At 49.7% G+C, this 25222-nt stretch overlaps 1 protein-coding gene across 9 annotated transcripts in view; it reads left to right on the forward strand.

Moving 5' to 3' along the window:
- The window catches only part of PTPN5 (protein tyrosine phosphatase non-receptor type 5), a 63480-nt gene that overhangs the window by 26806 nt on the left and 11452 nt on the right, over positions 1-25222 (forward strand). For 6 of the 9 annotated variants that reach the window (XM_055282187.2, XM_055282178.2, XM_055282184.2 and 3 more), the window contains 5 exons: positions 20370-20563; positions 21141-21248; positions 21496-21579; positions 22067-22308; positions 23779-23968. In XM_055282187.2, the coding sequence (XP_055138162.1) occupies positions 20370-20563; positions 21141-21248; positions 21496-21579; positions 22067-22308; positions 23779-23968 (818 nt within the window). Of the gene's footprint in view, positions 1-17517; positions 17601-19644; positions 20208-20369; positions 20564-21140; positions 21249-21495; positions 21580-22066; positions 22309-23778; positions 23969-25222 lie in introns of those variants that run through there. The other 3 variants (XM_055282185.2, XM_063641045.1, XM_063641046.1) reach the window with 3 other exon arrangements.

Consider the following 25222-nt stretch of genomic DNA (forward strand, 5'->3'; position numbering starts at 1 on the left):
CTAACATGGTCAAACTCCGTCTCTACTAAAAATACAACAAATTAGCCAGGCGTGGTGGCGGGCGCCTGTAGTCCCAGCTACTTGGGAGGCTGAGGCGGGAGAATGGCTTGAACCCAGAAGGCAGAGCTTGCAGTGAGCCAAGATTGCGCCACTGCACCCTAGCCTGGGCGACAGAGTTAAGACTCCGTCTCCAAAAAAAGAAAAAGAGAGACAAGTCTTTTGAACTCTAACTTTGAAATTCCAAACCTGTAGCTTGTCAGAGACCTCATGATTGGCAAGGAACCTTAGAATGGAGTCTTCACGTGACACTCTTTAAGATAGACATTGGAAACAACCAGGTATGAGTCTAAAGCGATGACTCTTCAAAATAAGTGGTATTTTATTCACACCACACTCAGTGCCCCAGCTCCTGAGGAAGCCCTTTGGTGCAGTTCATACCTGAACCAGTAGGGGGTGCCATTGCTCAAAACACTTGGGACAGCCTGTTGAAATGGTCTAAGATGGAACCATCTGTCTAGAAGGGGAGAGTTCTCTGAAAAGATGTGAGAACTTCCTGAATATCTGAATGGCTGTCTTGCGGAAGGGGCAGCAGTTCTATTCTGTGTATCTTAGGATGACATAAGCCCAAGGCATTGAAATTAAAAACAGGCCTGTTGGCCTATAGACGCAGAACTCTCTGACTCTAAAAGTGGTCCAGTCATAGAACTCGATAATTCCAGAAGAAGAAATGAGTGTTCCATCACAGGAGGCATTCAAGTACTAGATAGATAGACAATGGAGAGGAAATTTCCACAATGGGTGGGAGGTCCAGATGACATCAGAAGTCCCCTTCAACTATTAAACAGTTCTGTGATTCAGATATGAGTCATAGAATTCGGAGATGACTCTACAATCAGGGATGGCCCCACTGACTAGAAGAAATCCGCAGAAAATAGGACAGGATGAATAGGAGTCCAGAGAGTAGCACGGTGTGGAGGAAGAAAGAGCATGGGATTTGGCGTTTGAGTCCGCCTGTTCTGCTTCCGGCTGTGTGTTTATGCACAAGTCACTTAACCTTGCTGGAGCTCCAGTCCCTCATCTGTGAATAGAAACAATAGCAATATGAATATTTATCTTCACAAGGGTCCTGGGGGAATAAATAAATGTAACCACTCAGCCATTTCACTCAAGTACTTATTGAGCACCTACTAGGTCTCAGGTACTAGGCGCTAGAGATATAGTGGTAAATAAAACAGACATAGTCCCTTCCCTAAGGAAAGTTCATGGACAATTTCTGCTCCGAGCTGCTTCTGCAAAATGGGATGAAGCCACAGCAGAGAGGCTGCAGTAATAAGCCTAATAGGTTGAATCCCAGTGTTCTCTCCCATTTCTCCCCAAAAGCCAGCAACCAGTGTAGAATAGAAGAGTTTTGGTCATGTAATATCCCAGGAAATCAGTGTCATTTGCTACTCCCTTCTTACAGATGAGAGGACCAAGGCCCTGGGAGCTTAGGCAGTCTGTCCAAGGTCACTTAGCTGGTAGAGGGAGGATTCACTCCAGGCAGTCTCTCTCAGTAGCCCATGTCATCACCACTACCTTGTTCTGCCTCTGTTGTCCCCATGGAGCCACTGTCATCTTCTGGCACCCTGTGGACTGAGGCAGAAAGAGTTTAGGTGTGTTTGTGCCAGATAGGAGTTTGGAGGAGGTAGACAATGTCACTGTGCCTGTCCCTATCTGTGTCCTTCCCCTGGGAAGTCCTGGTTGCAGAGGCCGAGCAAGTTGTGTGACCCTCTAGACTCCCATGATGCCATCCTGATAGGGGATTGCAGTAATTATTTGCCTCCTCCATGGGGTCATGAGCTCTCTGAAGGCAAGTACCTCTCTATATCGTCTCCGCATCCTCCATGTCCAGCATGTATTCACTCATTTCTTCATTCTGTCACTACTGATAGAGCACCTACATGTGCTGGGCACTGTTGTAAGCACTAGAGATTGAACAGAAATCCAAACTGAAAAAATTTCCTACCCTCCCAGGACAGTATTATGTGCTAGTCAAGAACAGGGACTCTGGACCTCAGCTTGGCCCCACCACTTACCAGTGGGATGATCACGGACAAGCTACTGAATCTTTCTGGGCCTCCCATTCACAATATAGCAAGAACAATATTCACTGCTGTGCAGAGTTGTTAGAGGATTCAGTGAATTAACAGAAAGCTTAGAACAATGCCTGGCATGTAGCAAATGCTGTACAGACATTTGCTATTAAGGAAAAATAGACAACAAATAAGTAAGTCACGCCACATAGTATGGTTAATAGTGGTAAGTGCTGTGAAGACAATTAAAGCCATGAAGAGGGGGATGGGAAAGAACTAGGGAATGGTTTGGCATTGTGAATGGGGTAAATTCACATTGAATTTGTGGAAGTCTACACCAGAGGCTGGTGTAGAGTAGACTTCCACAAATGTTTGTCACGGACACTGACCTGTACTGCAACTTGGACATCAAAGGAAATGGGGGTTTGTAGGCCAGGAGAGTTGGAGTGTTAGGCCTTTAGAAGGAGCCCATGAGCGCTGCAGGCAATTGCGTAATGATGGTATAAAAATCCAGCCCTCGAGTACTCTCTCCACTCGTGGCTGTCTTGCCCAGAGGCAAGGCAGAGTGAGGGCCAGCCATGCCTGGTGGCTCATTCGTTCCCACACCCACCTTCGGATGGGGGCAACATGGCCAACACTCCCAGCCACCACAGTCACCCAGATCTGAGCCAACACGGAGCAAGTCATACAGTCCCCCTAGAGCTTTCTGGGGTGGAAACGTCTTCAACATCACCAACACCCCCTGACAGCCCCCCAACAATGCCCCAGGGCCAGGCATGCTGCCTCATAGCCCCTGGGACACCCCCACATGTGCTCTCGCACACTCGTGTTTGTGCTCATTTGTCACAGCCGCATGCTCCCTGATGCACATGCATGTTCCCACGCACAGTCACCCGGGCACGTGGCCTGCCTCTGTCTCACACAGCCCTGCAGGGGCGGGTGCACACCTCCAGGCTCACACACCTGCATACCTTCCTCTTGCATGCTCACCTCTCTCAGCTCCATCCCTCCATCCCGCGGCTTCCACTCTGCGTGCTTCCTGGAGATGTGCTTACTCTCTCATTCCCTCCTTAGGTGTCTTTCTCTTTCTCCCGCTACTGTACCCCTTCTTCACGCACACTCTTGAAAATGACTAGGCAGACTCCTTTTCTCCCTCTCCATTCTCTGTCCTCTTCCCAGGCTCTCAGTCATGCCCAGCTCCCCGGTACTGTGGGGGCACTGAGTGTACCTCACTGCCTTCCCCAACCCCGTGCACATGCACACACATGTATTTTTCTTCTCCCTCATGCACACGCCCTTTTTCATGTGGTCACCCTCCTTTTCTCTTTCACTCTTCCTTTCTTGCTCACTTCATTTGCTCACAGTCACCCAAACACTTTGGTACATTCAAACTCACACTCTCCCTTCTATGTGTAGGTGTTCACATTTGCAAGATACCAGGCAGCACTGCTGATGCTGGGGCCTCCACTCCTTCCCCCAACCAGCACCAGTACAGGCCTAGCCCAGCATAATCCTAGTTCCCAGCAGCTGCCGCGGAGGTACAAGGTAGAAGGAGGTAGATACAGCAACAGTAGGTGCCAGTGGGGGCCAGCACATGGAACAGAGCAGCATCACCAGGCATTGCTCTCAGCATCTTCATCATGTAGACTTGTGGGCAGGCCTGCAGGGACCAAGGTCACACTGCCAATAAAGACCCTCGCAGTATACCACCCCTGCTCGGTCCTGCACTGCAAGGGCAGTTGCTTGCGTGCATGCATGTGGGCAGGTCAGTCTGTATGTCCAGGCTTGGTCCACACTCCACCCTAATAGCTACCCCTTGGCCACCCCTCAAACCTGAGGATGCATAAGCAGGAGGCAGTGTCTACCCTCACAGGGATGTACCTGAGCAAGAGACCCATGCAGACTTCAAGCCATTTGGGCAGGAAATCCTGAAGTCCTAGTAGTTAGAGTACATCCTGGAAAGGGTAGCATGGACAGCAGCTGGTAAGAGACTCTAGTTGAGTACATCTCCTGAGCCCTATGGATTTCTCTGCTCATGTGGAGTGCCATGGACAGAAGAGACGGGGCACAGGGCCCAGGTCTAAGGACAACGCTGCTCTTGGGAACAAAGTACTCCTGGAGCCTTCCTGTGGGCAGCTGGCTGGAGCCATGACAATCCCTACCAACCTGAGATTTCAGTGTGTCATGATTAGCTGGCTTTATGCAAGGTCATGAGTATGCCGAAGGCCTGAGTAGGCCATTGCACTTTTGGTAGAAACAACTGGCCTCTTGGGCTGGTGGTTCTGAGACCTACTCTCCACCTTAGATCCTGATGTCTTACAACCTGTCCCCCAACCCAGCCCTAGGCACTCCTCTCTGTGTCATTGTGGGTATTAAGTGGACCCTCCCTTTGGACCAAGGACAAGGTCTAGGTCTCAGCAAGAGGACACTGCCCATCCCAAGTGCCACTTTTTAAAGTAAAGGAACTGGAGGCCTGAACCAAGGAAAGCTTTGTCACCCTAATCCTGCAGCACCTATCTCTGACCAGCAGGAAGAAACAAGTCATAGCCTACATAGCCTTCCTACCATGCCACAGATGAGGTCTTGGACCAGTAGCCAACAAGGGCAGTTGAAAAGGCAGCCGATTCTTTTATCCACTCAATTTTATTGAACACCTACTCCATTCTCCATGCTTGCCAGGCACTGGTGATACAGTGACAAGCAAGACAGACATGGTCCCTGCTCCTAAAGAGTTTAGCGTGCCATGGAAGGGTACAGCCATTTTGCAACCCTATCTTGGGGGGTCAGGGAAGGCTTCCTCTAAGAAGTGACCTAGAACATGAATAGGGTCTCGGTTCATGTCTTCAGGAACCTGCTGTGTCGAGCATTTTAAGGAGCAGGTTTACCTCATAATGGGCCTCATCCCTGATCAGCTAGCCGCTGTTTTCACAAAGCCCCCCAGAGTGGTGCTTAGTACTGGTTCAAGCTGGTCTGTGGGCAGGTGCAGGAGCCCAGATGGACAAATCTCCAGAAGATGGACCTGGTTGTAGTAGTACTGCTGAGATGTCACTGGTAGCTGTCAACACTCAGTGGTAGAGGTTCTGTTGATTTTTATTTCTTTGTTGAATTGATGGTTCTGTTTTCATTCAAGACTTTACATGCATTTAGAGATATTTATTGTCATTGATGGTACAATGAGTTTTTTACTTGAGTCTTCAGAATGGATAATTGAAGTAAAATGAAACACCATTTGGATGTGCTAAAAACACTAATTGGGCAGTATTCTGTAACAATGCCATTGTATTGAGAAAAGAAGTACCATCCCAGATGCCCACTGGTCAGCAATAGTAGAGGCTAACTATTCTCAGACACCACGATGGAGCCCATCTAGCTAGGCCTTGGGGTGCTATGGCCAGGCAAACAGACCTGGGTTCAAATCCCAGCTCTGCTGTTGACCAACAGCATGACCTGAGGTAAATTATCTAACTGCTGTAAGTTCCAAATTCCTCACTCTAAAATAAGGGTAGTAATATGATGAGATCTTCACAGAGATTTTGTGAGGATTAAATGAGTTCATGGACGTAAAGTGCTTATTACACAGTGCTCTATAAATGGTAGCTAATAGTGACGGTGATGATTGTTCCAGGATATGGAATGTGAACAGAAAAAAACTTTCGCATCTTTGTGTTCCTGTGCCCGGGACTCGGGCGTCAGGTCCAGGCCAGTTCTACAGCAGCAGAGTGGGGTGGTGTAGCCGGTGGTCCTTTCTTAACTCCCCACCACAGGTCTGAGACTTCACTGAACCAGCACAGCCACAGGCAGGAGTGTTTTCTGCTTGCATAGTCAAGGGGCCAGGGTTGGTGGGGAGAATGATCCTCCATTTTCCTTCACCAGGATAGAAACAGTTCTCATATTCTAGGGAGTTGCCTGGATGTGTGATGACACTTAAAGAGAGTCTTTGCAACTGAAAGAAGGAATGCATCTGGTCCAGTCCCCCGCATCTTCAAAGGTTGATGCCAAAGCCCTTTTAGACAAATGGGCATCCATCATACTCCTAACATATGCAGTGACAGATGCAATTACCTTTCTCTTTGGTCTGGCTCAGGGACAAATCACCCCAGCTCTCAGGAAGTTCTTTATATCTGGGGAAAAAAAAAAAAAAAAAACTCATCCTTCCGTTGAAGCTCATTTCTTCATTTCAGATCTCAGCACTTGTTTTGGTTGTCTGTTGCTGCCTGATGATCTCAACACGTAGTGGCTTGAAACAAAAACCATTTTATTTGCTCATGACTTGGAGGGTCATGCAGGGTTTAGCTGGGTGGTTCTTGCATTCCATGTGGCATCAGCTGAGGTCACTCATTCAGCTGTACACACCTCATTCTGTGCTGGGATAGAATGTCCAAGAAAGCTTTTATTATACATCTGGCACCTCAGTGCTCCTACCTCAGGCTTCCTCACAGCATGGTGGGTCTCATGGTAGTTGGACTTCTTATGTGATTACCAAGAAGGAGCACTCTAAGAGGGGCAAAAAAGAAGCTTCAGATCTCTTAAGGCCCAGCTCCAGAAGTTACACAGTGTCACTCCACTACATTTTGTTGATCAAAGCCAGTCACAGGGTCAGCCTAGATCCAAGGGATGGGAAGTAAATGCCACCTCTTGATAGGAGGAGTGTAGAGAATCCGTGGCCATCCTTCATCCACCAGCACATCCTCTTTATAAGCTTTCGCATTCCTCCTAACACTAGCTTCATCCTCTCCTAAAACTTCCTCCCCTTGGCCTTCATCCCATGTCTCATTCTTTTCCCCAACCTTCCACTATTTGAACTACTGACCCTTTGTTGCTTAAATCTTCGGCTCTTTTGCTCTTCTCTTTTCTTTGGCTCTCCTCCCTGCCACTTCAAAGAGCACAGCTGTGTGTAGTCCCACCCCTAACATTTGTAAGGCTGTATATGTTATGTCTAGATAGCTAACTGTTCGAAAGCAGGCTGATAAGCTTTGAAAGGAAATATGTTGTCCTTCCACCCTGACAAATATTCATTTGTAGGGAGTTTAAAAGCCAGGTTCAAATAGAGAATTCTGAGTTCTGCACCAAAATATGGGGTCTAGGGAAAGCCAGTCTCCAGTCCACCCCTGCTCTGTCCAGCACCACAAGGACACTCATGAGCACTTGGGTAGATGGGTACCCCAGCCCACACATCTGAGCTCCAAACACACCTTCTGCAAACAGTCACCTTAGCCAGTTCTAGGAATACACACAACACAGTGTACTCTTATGAAGCAGTCAAAAAAGAGGGCCACCAGGTCCAGGAATCAGGCTGAGGAGCGTTGGACCAGGGAATCTGGGGTTTTGAATATGTGGCCTTACAGGGAGAATGTCCCTTTGGTTCCCTGGACTCCTTACCTGTGAGGAGGAGCATACCTGGTGGAGGATTGGAGCAGTGCCCTTCAAAGTGTGAGATCAGGACGAGGGACATTTTCCTGGGTGTAAGGACAGTGCTGAGTGTGTCTGCCCTTGTATTGGGCATTGCCTTTCACTGATGGGCTTGGACAAGCCCTGTACTGCTCCATCCCTCCCATGAGGCATTTCTACTGTGAAATGAGAAAAGCAATTTTTTTCATGGTAGTTATAAGAATTCAGTGAGACAATGGATGTGAATGGGGGTTTGTAAACCATAAAGTCTTATTCACAGCTCATTTTTTTATGGTTTCTTATTGTTGGATTCAGAAGCCCTGGATGTGAATGAATTTGGACTCTGCCCTTTTTGAGCTTGGATCTTGCGTGAATCACTTTACGTCTCTAAACTTTGGAATTTCACACACACACATACGAAAATGATGTGTGGGACAGGTGGGGATGTTTATTAGGACCTTGATGCTGTTTCTTTTTAATTCCAAGTGGTTAAAACCTGAAGGATGGGCTGGTTGCAGTGGCTCAGCCTGTAATCCCAACATTTTGGGAGGCTGAGACGGGTGGGTCACATGAGGTCAGGAGTTCAAGACCAGCCTGGCCAACATGGTGAAACCCTGTCTCTACTAAAAATACAAAAACTATCCAGGCATGGTGGCTTGTGCCTGTAATCCCAGCTACTCAGGAGGCTAAGGCACAAGAATCGCTTGAACCCGGGAAGCAGAGGTTGCAGTGAGCAGAGATCATGCCACTGCACTCCAGCCTGGGTGACGGAGTGAAAATCTGTCTCAAAAAAAAAAAAAAAAACAGTGAAGGATGTAAGGGACCAAGAAGAGTTATCAGCAAAGAGGGAACTAGGCTGTCTGAACCAGACATAAGCCAGATGTCAGCTGGGATAATGTTGCCTTTTAAAATACAGATGAGAAGCCTGCCCAGAATTTCCCATTGCACACCATTTTCCTAAACAAGGCAAGGCTTTGCATAGAGCATCCTTCTTCTGAGGACCAGTCACTAGCCTACCCCCTCTCAGCCCTATTTGAGCTGTGTCTGATGTGACTATTAGATATTGAAAAAGATCATCTTTTTTTTTTTTTTTTGATAGAGAGTCTCACTCTGTCACCCAGGCTGGAGGGCAGTGGCGCGATCTCGGCTCACTGCAACGTCCACCTCCCGGGTTCAAGCAATTCTCCTGCCTCAGCCTCCCAAGTAGCTGGGATTACAGGCACATGCTACCATGCCTGGCTAGTTTTTGTGTTTTTAGTAGAGACAGGATTTCACCATGTTGGCCAGGCTGGTGTCGAACTCCTGACCTTGTGATCTGCCTGCCTCGGCCTCCCAAAGTGCTGGGATTATGGGAGTGAGCCACCGCGTCAGGCCCGAAAAAGATCATCTTTTTTCCCACATCCCTGTTGAACATCACCTAGCTTGAGACAAACCCCTTATCAATCACAAAGAAGACCATTTGAAATTGTGCATTAGTCCTCTACCCAGCCCAGTGCCACCCTCTGCCAGTCTTGAGTAGCCTCCCAGTGGGTCCTGGTATCCGGCAGCAGGGCAACCCCCATCCTCTTAGGCCTGTCTCTCCTCAATGGGAATACAGCCTGCTATGAAAGTCCATATTACCTGAGGGAGGGATAAAACTGCTTGCATTAGTTATATTTTGCTATATAACAAATTACCCCCAAAATTTTGCAATTTAAAACAACATTTCTTATCCCCCACAGTTTCTAAGTCAGGAAACCAGGAATGACTTAGCCGCATGGCCTAAGTCAATCTGGCTGGATCTCTCACAACATCTCAAGATGTTGACCAGGGCTGCAATAATCCCAAAACTCGACTGTAGCTGAAGAATCCACTTCTAAGCTCACTCACAGGTGATTGGCAGGCTCCAGTTCCTTGCAGCCTCTGGGCCAGAGGTCTCAGTACGTTGCTACACAGGACACTCTACGGGCTGCCTCAGCGGCCACACTGCAGGGCAGCTGGTTCCCCACAGAGTGAGTGATCCAGGAGAAAGCACACGAGGGAGCAAGAGCGTGTCCAAGATGGAAGTCACAGTCTCTTAGGACCTAATCCTAGAGTGACATGCCTTCACTTCTGCTGTGTGCTATTGGTCACGAAGACTAACCCTGGGACCACGTAGGAGGGACTGCACAAGGATGTGAAGACCAGGAGGCAGGGTTCACTGAGGGCCACCTTGGAGGCTGTCTGCCATATTGCTTAAAAGTTGAACCCTTGTAATCCAAAGAGGCATAGTCTCAGGATATGCCTACGTACAAAACGATGCACATGGTAAAAGTGCACCTACAATGAGAGAAAAACACATCAAAAGGAAAACAACGCCTTTCTCAGTGAGGCAAGAGTATGGATGACTTGGTTTTGCTTTATGCTTTTATTGTAGGGGGAGGTCTTCATATTTTCTAAAATCATTAAGAAAAAATGATTGGCCACTCCAAAATACTAATTAATCCTTGCCAAGCAAGAGTGATAGCTAGTGAGAGAGGGGGCCCTCTGAGTTGAGTCACCACCCTTTGGGTTGATTGATTCAGCTTGGCAGGTGGAAACCTGGGGCTGACCCAACCCTGGGGATCTTAATGGGGCTGGTTATTCTTGGAGACAGCCACCAAGGCATGGAATTCCCCTCTCCCTGTAGAAAGCCCAGAAAATGACTCAGAGGTCATGTTGGTGAACCAGCTCAGAAGAAACGAGATTCAGGGGTCTCCTTGACAGTCGGCTGTGCTGCAGCTCAGTCCATGAGTCTTTCTCCCTTCAGAGTTGTTGATTCCCAAACAGCCAGGGTTTCTCTCTCTCCAGCTCTGTCAGTTCCAGGATGCAGACAGGGTGAAGGGCCCTCAATTTCCGTTCATTGTTTCCCCCATTGGACCTTGGCTCAACTTCCAACTCGGTGGTTTTGTTTTGGGTTTACTTGGAGAGGAAAAGGTGGTTTTCGAGAATTTCTAGAGCATCGTCCATCATACTCCTCAGTGCACGGTCCTGTTATCTCCAGTGGGCCATACAGGCTCTCTCTTTAGTTTTATTCACTTATTTACTTCCTTTCATGTCCCACTGCTGTGTCCCCTCTCTCGATAGGTAATGTGTTTAATGTGCGTTTTTTGTTGCTATGTGCCCTTGCAGAATGGGTGATGTTTTTTGTGTCTATATTTTTAATTGTGCATGTTGTACTGTGTTAAATCTTGCTCTTTTTACTGAATACAGTGTTTCTAAGTTCCGCCATGGTGCCATGGTACTCTGATCCTTTGCTCCTAAGGGCTGCACAGGACTCCCCAAGATGTCCCCGAACACTTGGCCCACCAGCTTCCCAGCCATGCTTGCAGATGTCTCTACACCCCCACCCCCACCACAGGTAGCACAGGAGAGAACATTGGCTTACATGCACCCTTGGGGACTGTGTGAGGATTTCCTTGACATTAACATCCTAGAGCAGAACCACCAGTTTCCAGACTTTTCTGCTTCCCATACTGGTTCCAACAGAGGATCTGGAAGAAGCCAGAGCAGAGAAAACTAGGAGAAGGTGTGGGTAGAGTCTGGGGAGGTAAGCAGGGGCCAGAGCATGGTGGTCCTTTGTTGTTAGCCATGGCAAGGGCAAAGATTTTGGTCTTTATCCTAAGAACAAAGGGAAGCCATTGAATTAAACTAAAGCAGAGGTTCAGATTTATTTTTAAGTAACAGTGGATCTTTAGAGATAGAAGGACCCTGAAAGACCCGTAGTCCCACTCTTTGAATTTACAGGACACTTGGAAGGCCCCCTGAGGTAGTGAGATGGATGCCGAAGATCCACAGCCAGAGAGTCCAGGCCCCCTGACACCTTGAGAACGTGGTGTGAGCCTCCCAGGCTGCAAAGACCATCTGATGGTGGCAGCCTCTGGAGGCTTGGGATTTGCCCTGCTGTCCTGGGGGGACCTTGGGCTGAAGAGTTCACTTCCTGTCACCTGGACTTTCCTAGACCTCTGAGGGCATTTAACAGGACCCTTCAAAGAACCCCAAGCCAGGACCCAGCCTTCCACTGCCATGGGGCCTCAAGCCTTAGACTTTCCAGATATCCACAGGCAATCCCTGTTGAACTTCATATGCTAGCTTAATGAGAGAGCTGAACTAGAGGCTTAAAGATGAGCATGGCAGTCCTGGTTTTGCCTCTTATTCTCTGGATCTCATCAGTTTTCTCATCTTTGAAATGAGAGGATGGAGCAAGATGCTCTCTCAAGTCTGTCCCTTCCTCCCCAAGCATTTGTGCTTAAGTCTCAGGCACTGGGGACCTCTGGTACCTCACTGCCGCAGGGCCTCTGCTGTCAGCTCTTTTAGTTCTCAGCATGGGCAGCTGCTGGGGGAAGCAACACCCTCAGAGTTTCATTGACCCTTTTCACCCTCGTACTTCTGGGCCTCCACGCCAAAGAGACACAAAGAACTGAGCCTTTGTTTGCAGCAACAAAGCTGTTTGCAATTTCAGATAGAACCATTTTATTATATCCCATCCAAAGAGTACTTGAGTTGTATTTTGTTTTGAAAGCTCGTTAACATTCTGGACTTAATTAGCTGGCAGAGACAAAACTCCTCCACCCCCAGTCCATGCCCACTCCATCCACCGACCCCAGTTGCCAACCAGCAGCCTCAAAGCCCCTGCCCATGTCCAGGTGGGGCACCCATTGTCCTCCTGGGAGGCTCATCTGGCAGATGAAAGGGAAATCCTTACTGCTGCCTCTCTCTCACTCTCCCCTTTCCCCATCATCTCTAGATTCTGGCTACCATTTATTGAGTACTCACCATGTGCCAGGCAGCAGGCTAAGCATTTGGCATGTTTTCATTCATGGCATCCTCTAAGTCCTATGAGGCAAGTTTATTTGCTCTTTTAAGACGGAGTTTCGCTCTTGTCTCCCAGGCTGGAGTGCAGTGGCGTGCTCTCTGGCTCACTGCAAACTCTGCCCCCCAAGTTCAAGCGATTCTCCTGCCTCAGCCTCCTGAGTAGCTGGGACTATAGACGCACACCACCACACCTGACTAATTTTTGTATTTTTAGTAGAGACGAGGTTTTACCATATTGGCCAGGCTGGTCTCGAACTCCTGTCCTCATGTGATCCGCCTGCCTCGGCCTCCTAAAGTCCTGGGATTACAGGGTGAGCCACCATGCCCGGTGACTACATGGACTCTTATGACCTAGCCTTACAGTCCTATAACATCACTTCTGCCGCCTTCACTCCATCAGGGCAATCAGCCAGAGAGGGGACATAGATGCCACCTATTGATGGGAGAAATAATGAAGAATTACAGACATATTTTAAGACCACCACAGGAGTTACGTTACAGAGAGGTTAAACAACTGGCCTAAGTCATGTAGCTGATAAGTGGTGAGCACCCATGTTTTAGTCCAGAATCTTTTTATGTCAAAATTTGATTCCTTTTCCCACCCCCATCCCGCCTGCCTGGAGAGTGTGGAGATGAACAAGACTTGGGCCCTGTCTTCAGCCAGCTTACCATCCGAGATGGACTTGCTGCTGTCCCAAACCCTTATCATCTTCCTACCTCCTCCTGTTGATCTCTTGGTCGTGTTGCTCACTGATCAGCAGGACTAACAGGGTGGAGGGGTTGCAGAGAGCCAGTACAAATTCCCAGAATTCCAAATCCACCACCTGTTTGCGTTTGCCTTTGCTGAGAGAAGCTAGAAATTTTTTCCTCCAGGGCTTCTCTCACTAGGAGTCCTGTTGGTCAGTGTTGAGGTTGAAACATAGAACATCTTTAAGGCAGGAGATAATCTTAGTGAAGGGCCAGGCATAGAGCAAGTGCTTGGTTAGTGTTTGCCTTGTTGCAGGGACTCTGCTCTTCAGCACCGTATATCCTCTAACACCTACTTTGCCTGCTACACACCCGCAAATGGCAGCAGAAAATAGGGAGCCACCTCCAGCCTCTCCCAGTGAGTACAGAGACGACAGCAGTGCCCAGCGAGGCCAGGCTCTTCCTCTCAGAGCCCACGGGAGTGCTGAGGGTGTGATATTGCAGTGGTAGAATTGGCTGATTGGGCCTATTCCTTCTAGACTCTTCCACCACTCTGCCCTTCTCAGTTCCTCTAGCAGTACCTCCTTCAATTCTGGACCTATCCAAGCAAAACTTCAAAATAGGCCGGGTAGGCAAACCTGCTCCACCCATCCCCCTTGTGGGTTTCCAGACCTTTCTGTGGAATAAGAGAAAAATCATAGACTGTGGAGACCCACCAACCTGGGTTCAAGTCCAGTTTTGTCACCGTCTGGCTCTGTAATCCCAGGCAAGTCACTTAACCTCTCTGTGCCTCAGTGGCTTCCCATGTAAGACGTGGACAATCATGTCAACCTGCAGCACAGTTGTGAATGTTGAACAGCATAAGACTGACAATGTGCCTGGCTCCAAGCTGGCAGGATAGGAGGATAAGGGAAGGCAAATCCTCCCTGTGGATTCATCTCTTCACAGGAGAGAGCTATTGGGAAATTGCCCAAGGTCACCCCTACCGCTCCTGTATCACCCTCCGTCCCCACAATGAGATAGGAGCAACAATCCTATGAACAAGAAGTCAGTGTCTACTGGTGGCATTTTGGACACAGTGACAGGCCATGGAGCCCAGCATCATTACCCAGATGGTTGAGGGGTGGGACTGCTGGAGACTTGTTGACAATGAAGTGATGTGGGAGGCAGAATGCCTGGTCCTAGGCCTAGGGAGTTAGTCTCATCTCGTGTGTGGCTAATATCATGGGCTCTGGAAGCAGTCTGCCTGGGTTCTAGTCTTAGCTTCTACCTATTTATTAGCAGACCTCAGCCAAGTGACTTAACGTCTCTGTGACTCAGTTTCCTCATGTGTAAAATGGAGGTAAGAGCAACGCCTACCTTCTGGGATTGTTGTGAGGATTAAATGTGTTAATACATGTAAGCACTTGGAACAGCACCCAGCACACAGTAAGTCTTCAACGTTCAGGCTCTGCCCTTGGCTGGCTGTGGACCTTGGGCAAGCCACTTCCCCTCTCTGGGCCTGTTTTTCCATCTGAGAAATTAACCAGCTGAACCAGATATCCCTCAGTAGCCATCAGGCTCTGACAGCCAGTAGTTCATGAAGTCCGGGCAGGTCTGAGTGTCATGTTCTTTTGGGTAGGGCTGCCTGTGACTGCTGGCCACATTGGGAAGGGAAGAAAAGCTAACTGGGGCAGAGCTTGCTTTCTCATGTAAACAGGAACAGGCTGAGCCAGCCTTCCACTCCAGTTCCGGTGGGCTGGCAGCCTGGGAGCTCAAAGAATGAGTCACTGACAGGAGCAGCCACAGTTCTGGAGCTCAGGCGGCACCAGCTCCAGGGCACAGAGTAGCTGCAGAGTTCAATGGTGGGATTTGGGAGCTGGGTGACAGGAGAGGGATCATAGTGTTTCCCTGTGACCCAGGTGAAATCTGAAGGCCATTTGCCTGCATGCCTTACCCAGGATCCTACAGCTTTGGCCTGGGATACTGAGCTTTGCCTTCCAGGGCTTGTTTCCTTCCCTCCATACCATATGTATACTTTGAGGCTCCATCAGCTGGGGACCAGGCACAAAATCTGCGTTGTGGCCCCCATGCAACTTATTAAGGTTCAAGGTTCCACCCGCCTCCCCTCCGACCCCAGACACAGGACCTCCCTGCCTTGCTGCAGTGACCCTTTATTGAGAAGCGGCATGGCAAAATGGAAACATCACTTGATGCTGGAAAGCCCTGGGTTTGAATCTCAGGTCTGCACTTACTTGGGCAAGACACTTAACCTCTCTAAGCCTTGATTTTTCTTGCCTGGAAAATCCCATCATCCTGTGCAAGAGGTGAGCCCATGAGGAGCCTGATGTTAAATCACTTGTCAGCAAGCTGCCTCTGAGTCAGGGTTTCATGCGTGGCAAAGCAGCCACCTCGCTGTGAACTATTGAAAAGCCAGCCCTTGACACAAGCAGCTGCCTCTCAGTGACAAAACAGGGCTGACGATGATCGTGTCTACCTCATAGGGCTGTCGAAAGAAGCAAATGCAATTGCGTGTGCAGAGGCACTTTGGGAACTGCAGAGAGCCAGCCCAGTGAGGTGGTATTATTCCCAGAACAAGAAAGTGAGTAAAGGAGAGGGCAGGGAAAGAATAAGAGCTGACATCATTTCTAGGAGCAGGACAGAGCCCAAAAGAATAAACGGGCCTAGGACCACAGTGGTCTGTGCAAGTGGAGGCTGTTTCCTTCACTGCTATAACCCCAGAGCCTAGCCCCATGCTTGACAAAGTAGGCACCCAGTAAATACTTTTCTGAATTGCGTGACATTGAATCTTTGTGTTCCCAGTGCTTGACATATAATCGGTGTTCAATAAATGTGTGTTGGACTCATGCACAAATCAGCAGAGACTAAAACCAGAGTGGCAGGCCCCTAGCCCAGTTCTCCGTCTTTGAAACTAACACCAATTTCCATCACAGACATCCACTGCTCACCCCTGAGATCAGGGGTTCTTAACCTGAGGTCCATGCATCTCCCCAAAAATTATGTGCAGAATATAGTGTGTGTTTGAAACATATCTTGCTGGATTAAAAAAAAGTCAGACTTCTACCCAGAAAAATATCTAAATAAATCCTGCTCTGAAAGATGTACATCTACCAGTTGCCCAGTAAATACCCATCAGTTGGATGCATCTGGTCCCCAGGGCTGCCAGGTGACCAGTAGTCTTAAAAAAATTGTAAGCCACCCCCTCTCTGAGCTACACATCTAGGGCTCTACGAGCCTGCAGTTTTTCCTACCACCTCCATAATGTGCAAGACAGTTAACCTATCTTTCATATACAAAAGTAATGATCACACATATTCCGAGGGACCTGCCTCCGGAGTGGCTGTTCTGCTGCTGGGTGGGTCTCACAGAGCCACGCATACTCTGTCAATCTCTTACATCCCAGTGTATGCATTTAGATGTGACAGGTGGGAGTCGAGGCCTGAAACCTGAGAATCCTGACTAGGCTTCATGATATCAACTCAGAACTTTGATCTTTTTGAAAAAAATATTTTTCTCACTACAAATACATGTGTGCATGTGTCTGTATATGTATACACACACATATATATTTATCTATTAGAGGAAATTTAGGATATGTAAATGAAATCACCTCTAATCTCACCCCACCCCAAAGACCTGGTGTTACTACCTGGCTTTAGTCTTCCCATTTACTGTGTACAACATTTATTAAGCACTTACTGTGTGCCAAGAGTTCACTGCTCCATGCTGTATGATCTCTATCTCATGTTAACCTCTAATCTCACATCAGGTATTTGCTATCTTTTTATAGACATATTTATACTTTCTTAATTTTTAAGGTCAGTGAGATTATACTGTTTTGTAACCTTGCCTTTCTTAGTCCATACCATCAAAATTTTTTCCCATGTTTGTCAAATATTCATCAGCAGAGTCATTTATAATGGCTGCATAATGTTTTATTGCAGGTAAATTCCGTGCTTCTCAGACTGGGGTGCATGTATCCCTGAGGGCAAAGCCATAGGATAAATGTCACACATCTTCCTGAAGCAAAATTTGTGATTCAGAGCTTTAGGAGAGGGAAATAAAACACATTATTTTCATATCAAAACGAGTACAAATATATCATAGTGTAGAATACAGAACACCCATATGTCTTAATACAGGCCAGGCACAGTGGCTCACGCCTGTAATCCCAGCACTTTGGGAGGCCAAGGCAGGCAGATCACCTGAGGTCAGGAGTTCAAGACCAGCCTGGCCAACATGGTGAAACCCCGTCTCTACTGAAAATACAAAAATTAGCCAGGCGCAGTGGCTTGTTCCTGTAGTCCCAGCTACGCAGGAGGTTGAGGCAGGAGAATTGCTTGAACCCAGGAGGTGGAAGTTGCAGTGAGCCAAGATCACGCCACTACACTCCAGCCTGGGTGACAGAGCAAGACTCTGTCTCAAAAAAAAAAAAAAAAAAAAATGCAGCCAAGTCCAAGATCATGTTATTCCCCATAGTCCCATGTTCCCTCTTCTCTGAGGTTTGCAGAAACATCTAAGAAGCGCTGAATTCTAGTTCAAGCCCTTCTTTTTACAGATAAGGAAACTGAGATCCAGGGAGAAGAAGGGATTGCCCAAGGTCCAAGTATGTGCTCTGCAGAACCAAGGCACAGAAGCCAGGTAACCCCTGGGTCTGTCCCTTCCCACTGTTCCATATTTGGCATCACCTGTCAACTGTGTGTGGACAGAGATCTTGCCCCTTGATAAATCAAACCCCTGCTTATCAATAGTAGCAACTCTTCCCTTCCCACAAGATCCTTCTTTTAGCAGCAGCTTTTCCTTTTTCACCTTGCTCTCAGGATCTGAGCTGACTGCTCAGGTGGTCAGGAACTATAACCTCCATGGACAAAGGTAGATGCCCTCCCGTGACCCTCTTAGACTCCACTGGCTCTTAGATTTATTGCTTAATGCACTGTATTGTAAACATGTCTTTACTGGTCTGTTTTAGCCACGAGACTGGAGCCTTTTGAAGGCAAGAATTATGTGTTAGCATTATAATCTGCCATTTATTGGGTACTTACTAAATGCTGAACACTATGCTAGGTGTTTCATCTGTAGTATCTAAAATATTTATAACAGCTGCCAGGCGCAGTGGCTCACGCCTGTAATCCCAGCACTTGGGGAGGCCAAGGTGGGTGGATCACTTGAGGTCAGGTGTTCAAGACCAGCCTGGCCAACATGGTGAAACCCTGTCTCTACTAAAAATACAAAAATTAGCCAGGCGTGGTGGCACACGCCTGCAATACCAGCTACTCAGGAGGCTGAGGCAGGAGAATTGTTTGAACCCAGGAGGCGGAGGTTGCAGTGAGCCGAGATCGCGCCACTGCACTCCAGCCTGGGTGACAGAACAAGACTCCATCTCAAAAAAAAAATATATATATATATAAATATATATATATATATATATATATATATATATCAGCTTTTCAAAGTATGTATTATTATCTCCGTTTATCAGGCAAAAAAAACTGAGTAAAAGAGTGTCCTTTGCCCATCATCATTCACTCATTTAGTAAACATTTATTGTAGCCTTACACACCAGGACTTATGCTACATGCTGTAGACATCGGGATGAACAAAGCTGATACCACTCTGCCTTCATGGAACTTCTTGGTGGGTAGAGGAGATGATATTCAAAAATTATTTTACAACCCATGGCAAGTGTAATGTAGCCTGAAGCCTATCTGACTGCCCTGGATTGAAGCCACCTCCACCCTTACCAGCTAGGCAACCTTGGGCAGCTCTGTTAACCTCTCTGCACCTCATCTTCGTCTTCTGTAAAATGGGGATAATAGTAGTAGCAACTCCATAGGGGTGCTGTGAAGAATAAAGGAGTTAACCCATGTAAGGCACACAGAGAAGGGCCCCTGCACATTCCAGGCATATTGCTGCTGCTGCTGCTGATGATGATGATGATATGAAGGAGAGGCATGGGGTGCTCATAGGTGATAGAGCAGGACCTACTTCAGGGGACATCTGATTGAGGTCTACAAGATTGTTACCTTGGCAAAGTGTGTGGGAGGCAGGGGAGGGGAGCAGGGTGTTGGAGGGATGTTCCAGGCAGAGAGAACAGCATGTCAAAGCACAGGGGGCGGGCTTACCTGAGGAACTGCAAGGAGTGCAGCTGAAATGGGCCCGGCTGGGAAGCGGGAGCCTGTGCAACAAACACAGCTCCAGGATCGGGTTCTCTGCACCAGAGTCTTGATCCAGACCATGGGAGATGCTCAGTAAATGTTTATCAAGTGAGCGAGCAGCTCATGGACAAACAGCTATGTTGGGCCCACATGGTTCTGTTGTCACCCAAGTCCATTGTCCCATATACAACATGATATGTAGACAGCCCCTTCCCAGCTGTCAAACTGTATACATCCATGTTTTGGTCCCTCTCGGCAGGGAACATCAAGAACATGTCCCCATTTAGGGACATCCATGTTTAGGTCCCTAAATCCTGTGAGTTTGGGTGCAGACCTCCAATATCTAGGACTCACCGAGATGGCCGCAGCTAGAATCCCCGTGCTATAGCCAGGGGCTCAGATCTAAGCCAATCGTATTCAGACTCTTTAGTAGCAGAACTCTGCCTTGAAATAATCTTAGCAGAAATCCAGTATATGGTACAGGGACAGGCAGAGCTTCTATAGAGCCTCAGCCCCTGTGCACCTGAAAAAACACTAGGGCTCTGTAAAGCACAGTTAGAAAAACTAGGGTTGAACCCAAACCCCATCTTCCAGGTGGGGAAACAAGATCCAGAGAGGGAGTGACTCTCCGGAATCACTAGGGACAGACCCAGAAGTGGCCCCAGACATCTGGTATCAATTCTGCTACACCAGGATTTTCCTACACTTCGCCCTAACTGCCCCCAGCCTCTCAGTGTGCAGGGAGTCTTGAGATGGGGTGGGGGCACATGGCTGTGGTCTGTCAAGAGTCCGGCCTCCAGCCCCAGTTGGGGCATGGCCCACATGAGACAAAAATCCACAGGGCAGGCGTGGGTGGGTTGCTCAGGGTCATAGCCTGGTTATGCCATGTCTTTTTTTTTTTTTCTGCTGCTGCTGCTTTTTTAATTGAGTTTGAGGTGGTTGTTTTTTGTTTCCTTAAGAGATGGAAAAGAATGAAGCTGCGTAAATACAACTATATTAACTCCCTGGAAAACCTCCTGCCATTTTAACTCTGTTACTGGAGAAATAAAAGAGAAATAATTTGTCCACCCACACTTAGCTCTTTCTGACGAAGGTAGGTGAATATTGCTTTGCTAATCGAGGGTGACTGCTGGAAGTGGAGCCACGCTGACTGATCCTAGATTGAGAGGCAGCCACAGCCACCCCAGAAGGGGTGGCAGAGCTCTGCCTGTGGCCAGGGCCGGAGTCATCGGCCCGCATGGCCCGTCTTCCACAGGTCTCCCCCAGCCGATAGTGATGGAGGCACTGGACGAGGCTGAAGGGCTCCAGGACTCACAGAGAGAGATGCCGCCACCCCCTCCTCCCTCGCCGCCCTCAGATCCAGCTCAGAAGCCACCACCTCGAGGCGCTGGGAGCCACTCCCTCACTGTCAGGAGCAGCCTGTGCCTGTTCGCTGCCTCACAGTTCCTGGTAAGGATGGCACAGGCCTCACAAGGGTCTGGAGAGAGGGTGGGCGGAGGGCCAGCCTCCCACTTCCTCCCCAGGATGGCCACCTGGAAGGCAGGAGGATAAGGGACCTCCCTGGTGTTCCTCAGGAGCTCCAAGCCCTTAAGGCTGGGATGAGGGGAAGGCTGGAATTCTGAGCTACCGCATCAGCAGCTGAGACCTCACACCCTGCCTCCCTAACCTAAGAATCCGGAACACAGGGCCTCCCCAACCCCTGACCTCCCAGCCCTGCAGCGTTCTCCTGAGAACTCCTGTCTGTGGAGGCCTTTCTGGGAGACTACCCTTTTGATGTACATATTTGTGAGGTCCTCTCTGGAAAGGGCTTTCTCTTGGTTCCCTTCAGTCAGCTTTTCTCCAAGGAGAGTCCTGAGGCCTCCCCTGGGCACGCAGCACCGGGGCCCTGCTCTCAGCTGCCCAGTCTGGACCTTAGAGGTTCAGGAGCCTCCATGCAGGGCCAGGTTGAGGCCGCAGGGTGAGCTCTGCCGGGGGAACACGGGGGAAGGGGCCGGCTCCATGCTCATCCTGCTCCCCTGTGCCACAGCTTGCCTGCGGGGTGCTCTGGTTCAGCGGCTATGGCCACGTCTGGTCACAGAACGCCACAAACCTCGTCTCCTCTTTGCTGACGCTCCTGAAACAGCTGGAACCCACGGTGAGTAAGCTTTGGGGAGTCCTGGGGTAGCAGGGATCTGTTGGGGGCCTCTAGTCCCACCCTCCCCAACCTCCAGATTGGGCTTCTCTGAGTTCAGAAGATACTTCCAAGCCCCTGAAGTTCTTCTGCCTGCTCCCCACCCCAGACCTGGGACGTGATTTTTCAGAGTCTTGGTTTTGTCGTCATTGCAAGAGCTGAGAACTGTGCCCCCACCACCACCCTGACCTGTTTATCTGATGTTCCCCAGGCCTGGCTTGACTCTGGGACGTGGGGAGTCCCCAGTCTGCTGCTGGTCTTTCTGTCCGTGGGCCTGGTCCTCGTTACCACCCTGGTAAGGCGCCTCCTGACCCCAACCTCAAAGTTGTCCTCCTGTGACCTTGAGGCCTGGATTTCTACCAGCTCCCATCTGACTTACAGGCTGGACGTTCTGGGTGGGGCAAGGAGGGATACCTATCTCTTTGCATAAGTGTGCCAGCCTGGGGCAAGAGCCTCCTCCTTTCCGAAAATTGGTTTGCAGTGATCTGGGCTAAGGAAAGGGGATGAGACAGGGAGAAGACTGGTGTAGGAACTCCCAAGCCCCGCTGAGAAGGCCTGAAGCCACAAGAAACAGAGAGCTGGGAGAGGGAGGGGCAGGGAGGGAGAGTGAGCATGGAGCCTTCCGTCGAGGCCCGGGCAGTGCCTTGTGGACAACTCCCAGGAGAGCAGGGCTGCTCTAGACACACTGAGGGAGTGGCGGGGCGTCAATCCCATGGGCACTCCAGGAGCACGGGGGGCAGCCAGCATGGTCCCAGATCCGTGATGCTGTACACCCCAACCAGGTGTGGCACCTCCTGAGGACACCCCCAGAGCCACCCACCTCACTGCCCCCTGAGGACAGGCGCCAGTCAGTGAGCCGCCAGCCCTCCTTCACCTACTCAGAGTGGATGGAGGAGAAAATCGAGGATGACTTCCTGGACCTCGACCCAGTGCCCGAGACTCCTGTGTTTGATTGTGTGATGGACATCAAGCCTGAGGCCGACCCCACCTCGCTCACCGTCAAGTCCATGGGTCTGCAGGAGAGGTGGGAGGGGTGGAGGAGGGGTGGGCTCCACGGGCCCTCGAGCTCTTAGCTCCTGATCAGAAGAGTGGATGCCTGACTCTGACTCTCGGTGCCCAGGGCAGAGCTGGCCTCGTAGCGTAGCCAGTGTAGATACGTGCTATCCAGGTCATTCATAGAGATCAAAGTGCCCCAAGATCAATGCTGAGAAATACTGTTACTGCACATGCACACATAGGTGTACACATGTTCACACACACTCTCCCATGCTCAAGTAAGTTCAGGTGGGTTTCTTTGCTGCAGGACTTGTCAGGGCCTTTAAAATGCTTGTGTTCATTGTAAACCAGCAAGGGGGCAGTATGTGGCATTTCCCAAAGTCACTTGACCACAGAACTCTATTTTTTTTTTTTACTTTTATTTTGGATTGAGGGGATACATGTGCAGTGTTGTTACCTGAGCCTATTGCATAATGCCGAGGTTTGGGGTACAAATGATCCCATCACCCAGGTACTGAGCATAGTACCCAGCAGTTAGTTTTTCAACCCTTGCCCGCCTCTCTCCCTCCCTCCTCTAGTAGTCCCCAGTTCCTATTGTTGCCATCTTTATGTACCTGGGTACCCAATTAGAACCTGTTTTTATAGGGTAGCTCATAGTGTTCCACAGAGCACACTTTGAGAAGTGTAGACACCCTCTTTTCAGAGTCTAGGTGGGTAAGCCAGATCACACCAAATTTGAGTTACCCGTGTGATGTCATGGAAAGAACACTGGGTGTGGAGTCAGGAAACCTAGCTTTTTGTTTCAGCTCTGCCACCGCCTTACTGGGAGAGCCTGGACAACTCTTGGCCCTTCATGGGGACTCAGTTTCCCCCTCTATGTAATGAAGCCCCATCCTGTCCTGTGGTCTGAGACTCAGAGTATAGTAGAGTTTGCCCATTGTAGACATCCTTGCGGCCACCATGCTTCTCCTGGGACTCCCTCCTTCCTGACAGCTGGGGTCCTGGCCTCTCCTGGACAATACGTCCTTGACTCACCAGCAGCCTCATCCCAGGGCTGTTGGGCCCAGGACTGCAGTGGGGAGGGTCTGGAGCCATCCTCTCAGGCCCAAGCCCTGTTTCTGTGCTTCGGGCAGGTGTCCCCTCTCTGAGCTTCCTGGGGATCACAGGGTAGAACTTCCTCCAACGGTGATGGAGGAGAGTCCAGGGTAAGGCCATGTTGGGGTAGCTTTGGATGGAACTTTTAGAACTGGAGCCCCAAATCCCCGCTAAGTTAACATCTCCACTGCAGGAGGCAGGAGATAGGGAGTCAGGCCAATGCCTCAGGGCTGAGATTCACGCTTCTTTGACAGGGGGTCTTGTCATACTCCCACTCCTCTTCCTCAACCCCACTCTGTTCCCAGCTGATCTCTCCGTCCCTCAATTTCCCACCCCTGGAGACCCCAGCTCATGCCCGTCCCTCTGCCCCAGAGGCTCACACTCCCTTTCCTGGTCCTTCCAGGAGGGGTTCCAATGTCTCCCTGACCCTGGACATGTGCACTCCGGGCTGCAACGAGGAGGGCTTTGGCTATCTCATGTCCCCACGTGAGGAGTCCGCCCGCGAGTACCTGCTCAGCGCCTCCCGTGTCCTCCAAGCAGAAGAGCTTCACGAAAAGGCCCTGGACCCTTTCCTGCTGCAGGCGGAATTCTTTGTGAGTTCCCTTGAGCCGGTCGCCCCACTGTGTGTAGACCCATGTCAATCATCCACCTACCCATGTGGTGGAGCATGGTCCCTGGAACTCAGCATCTGCAGTAGATTAGTATCGCTTTATTATCAGCTCTCCCACCATCTTGGGCAAGCTGCTTTCCCTCTGAGCTTCAGTTTCCTCATCTGGAAAATGGGGATGAAAATAATAGAATTGTTGCAAAGATTAAAGAGACTAATATGTGCAGAGCACCCAGCCGGGTGATGGAGGTACAGTGACAATGCTAAGTCTTTATTGTCCAGTGCTGTGCTCTGAAAGCCACAGAGAACCTTCACTTCTAACTCTTGTGTTTTCCCACTTTCCTCCTGCCGAGCGTTGTTCTTCTGCCTTTGAAATCTCTCTAGTGGCCTCCCCTCCTTACCACCCCTGGGGCCCTAGCTTAGGTCCTAATCACCTCCACCCTGGCTTCTGCAGCAGCCTCCAGCTGCCTCCTATTGGACTTCGAGGGGCTCAATAAATGGCAGCCCTGTTTCCCTGCTTGAGTGCTCAGCCAGTTAAGAGCTAAGGCATAGGAGATCACAATGTCACCTTTGTTGTCAATAAAATACAGGTTGGAAATGAGCTTAGCAGGGTATAGCAAGAGTGAGCCTCCCAATACTGACACCCAGAATTAGATGCACTTTCCACCCTCCGCAGGGGTGCCGGCATATCTTGGACCTTGCCCCATGGGGGCACCCCTATAATTCTTTCCTGGCAGGAGGACCCTGAGAGGAGGAGGAAGGAAGGGGCTGAGGCTCCAAAGCTCCATTCCTCAACCAAATTCACCAAACAGGTAACTCCTCGCTTCTGTGAGCAGGAAAAGGCGAGAGGCCAAGAGTATCTGGGGCGAGTTCCTCCTGGTAGAAGCCAGAGGGGTACGGAAGCAGGTGCCTCCTACCTCATAGTTCCCTTCCTTTGGCCTCCGCCCTGGGCCTGTCTGGACCGGGTAGCTCTCCCCTGTGAGAAGACCTCCATCACCATCTGATCTGGTGCTCCAAGTTCCCCAGAACTTGGTACCACCTGCATACACCATCAGCACACCTCACCTGGTGTGGCCCCAGCCTCCTTTTCCAGCCTTATGCCCCCATGCCCCACCCCTGCAGGGACTGTCCACTTCAAACTGGGCCAGCCTCGCCTGTGCCTTCCTCCTGCCGTGACTTTGCTCACATCATCACACACTCCAGATGCCTCTAGAAAGCCTTCCTCAACCACCCCAGCCTC

The sequence above is a fragment of the Symphalangus syndactylus genome, chromosome 6 (assembly GCF_028878055.3).
Source record: "Symphalangus syndactylus isolate Jambi chromosome 6, NHGRI_mSymSyn1-v2.1_pri, whole genome shotgun sequence".
Lineage (NCBI taxonomy): Eukaryota > Metazoa > Chordata > Mammalia > Primates > Hylobatidae > Symphalangus > Symphalangus syndactylus.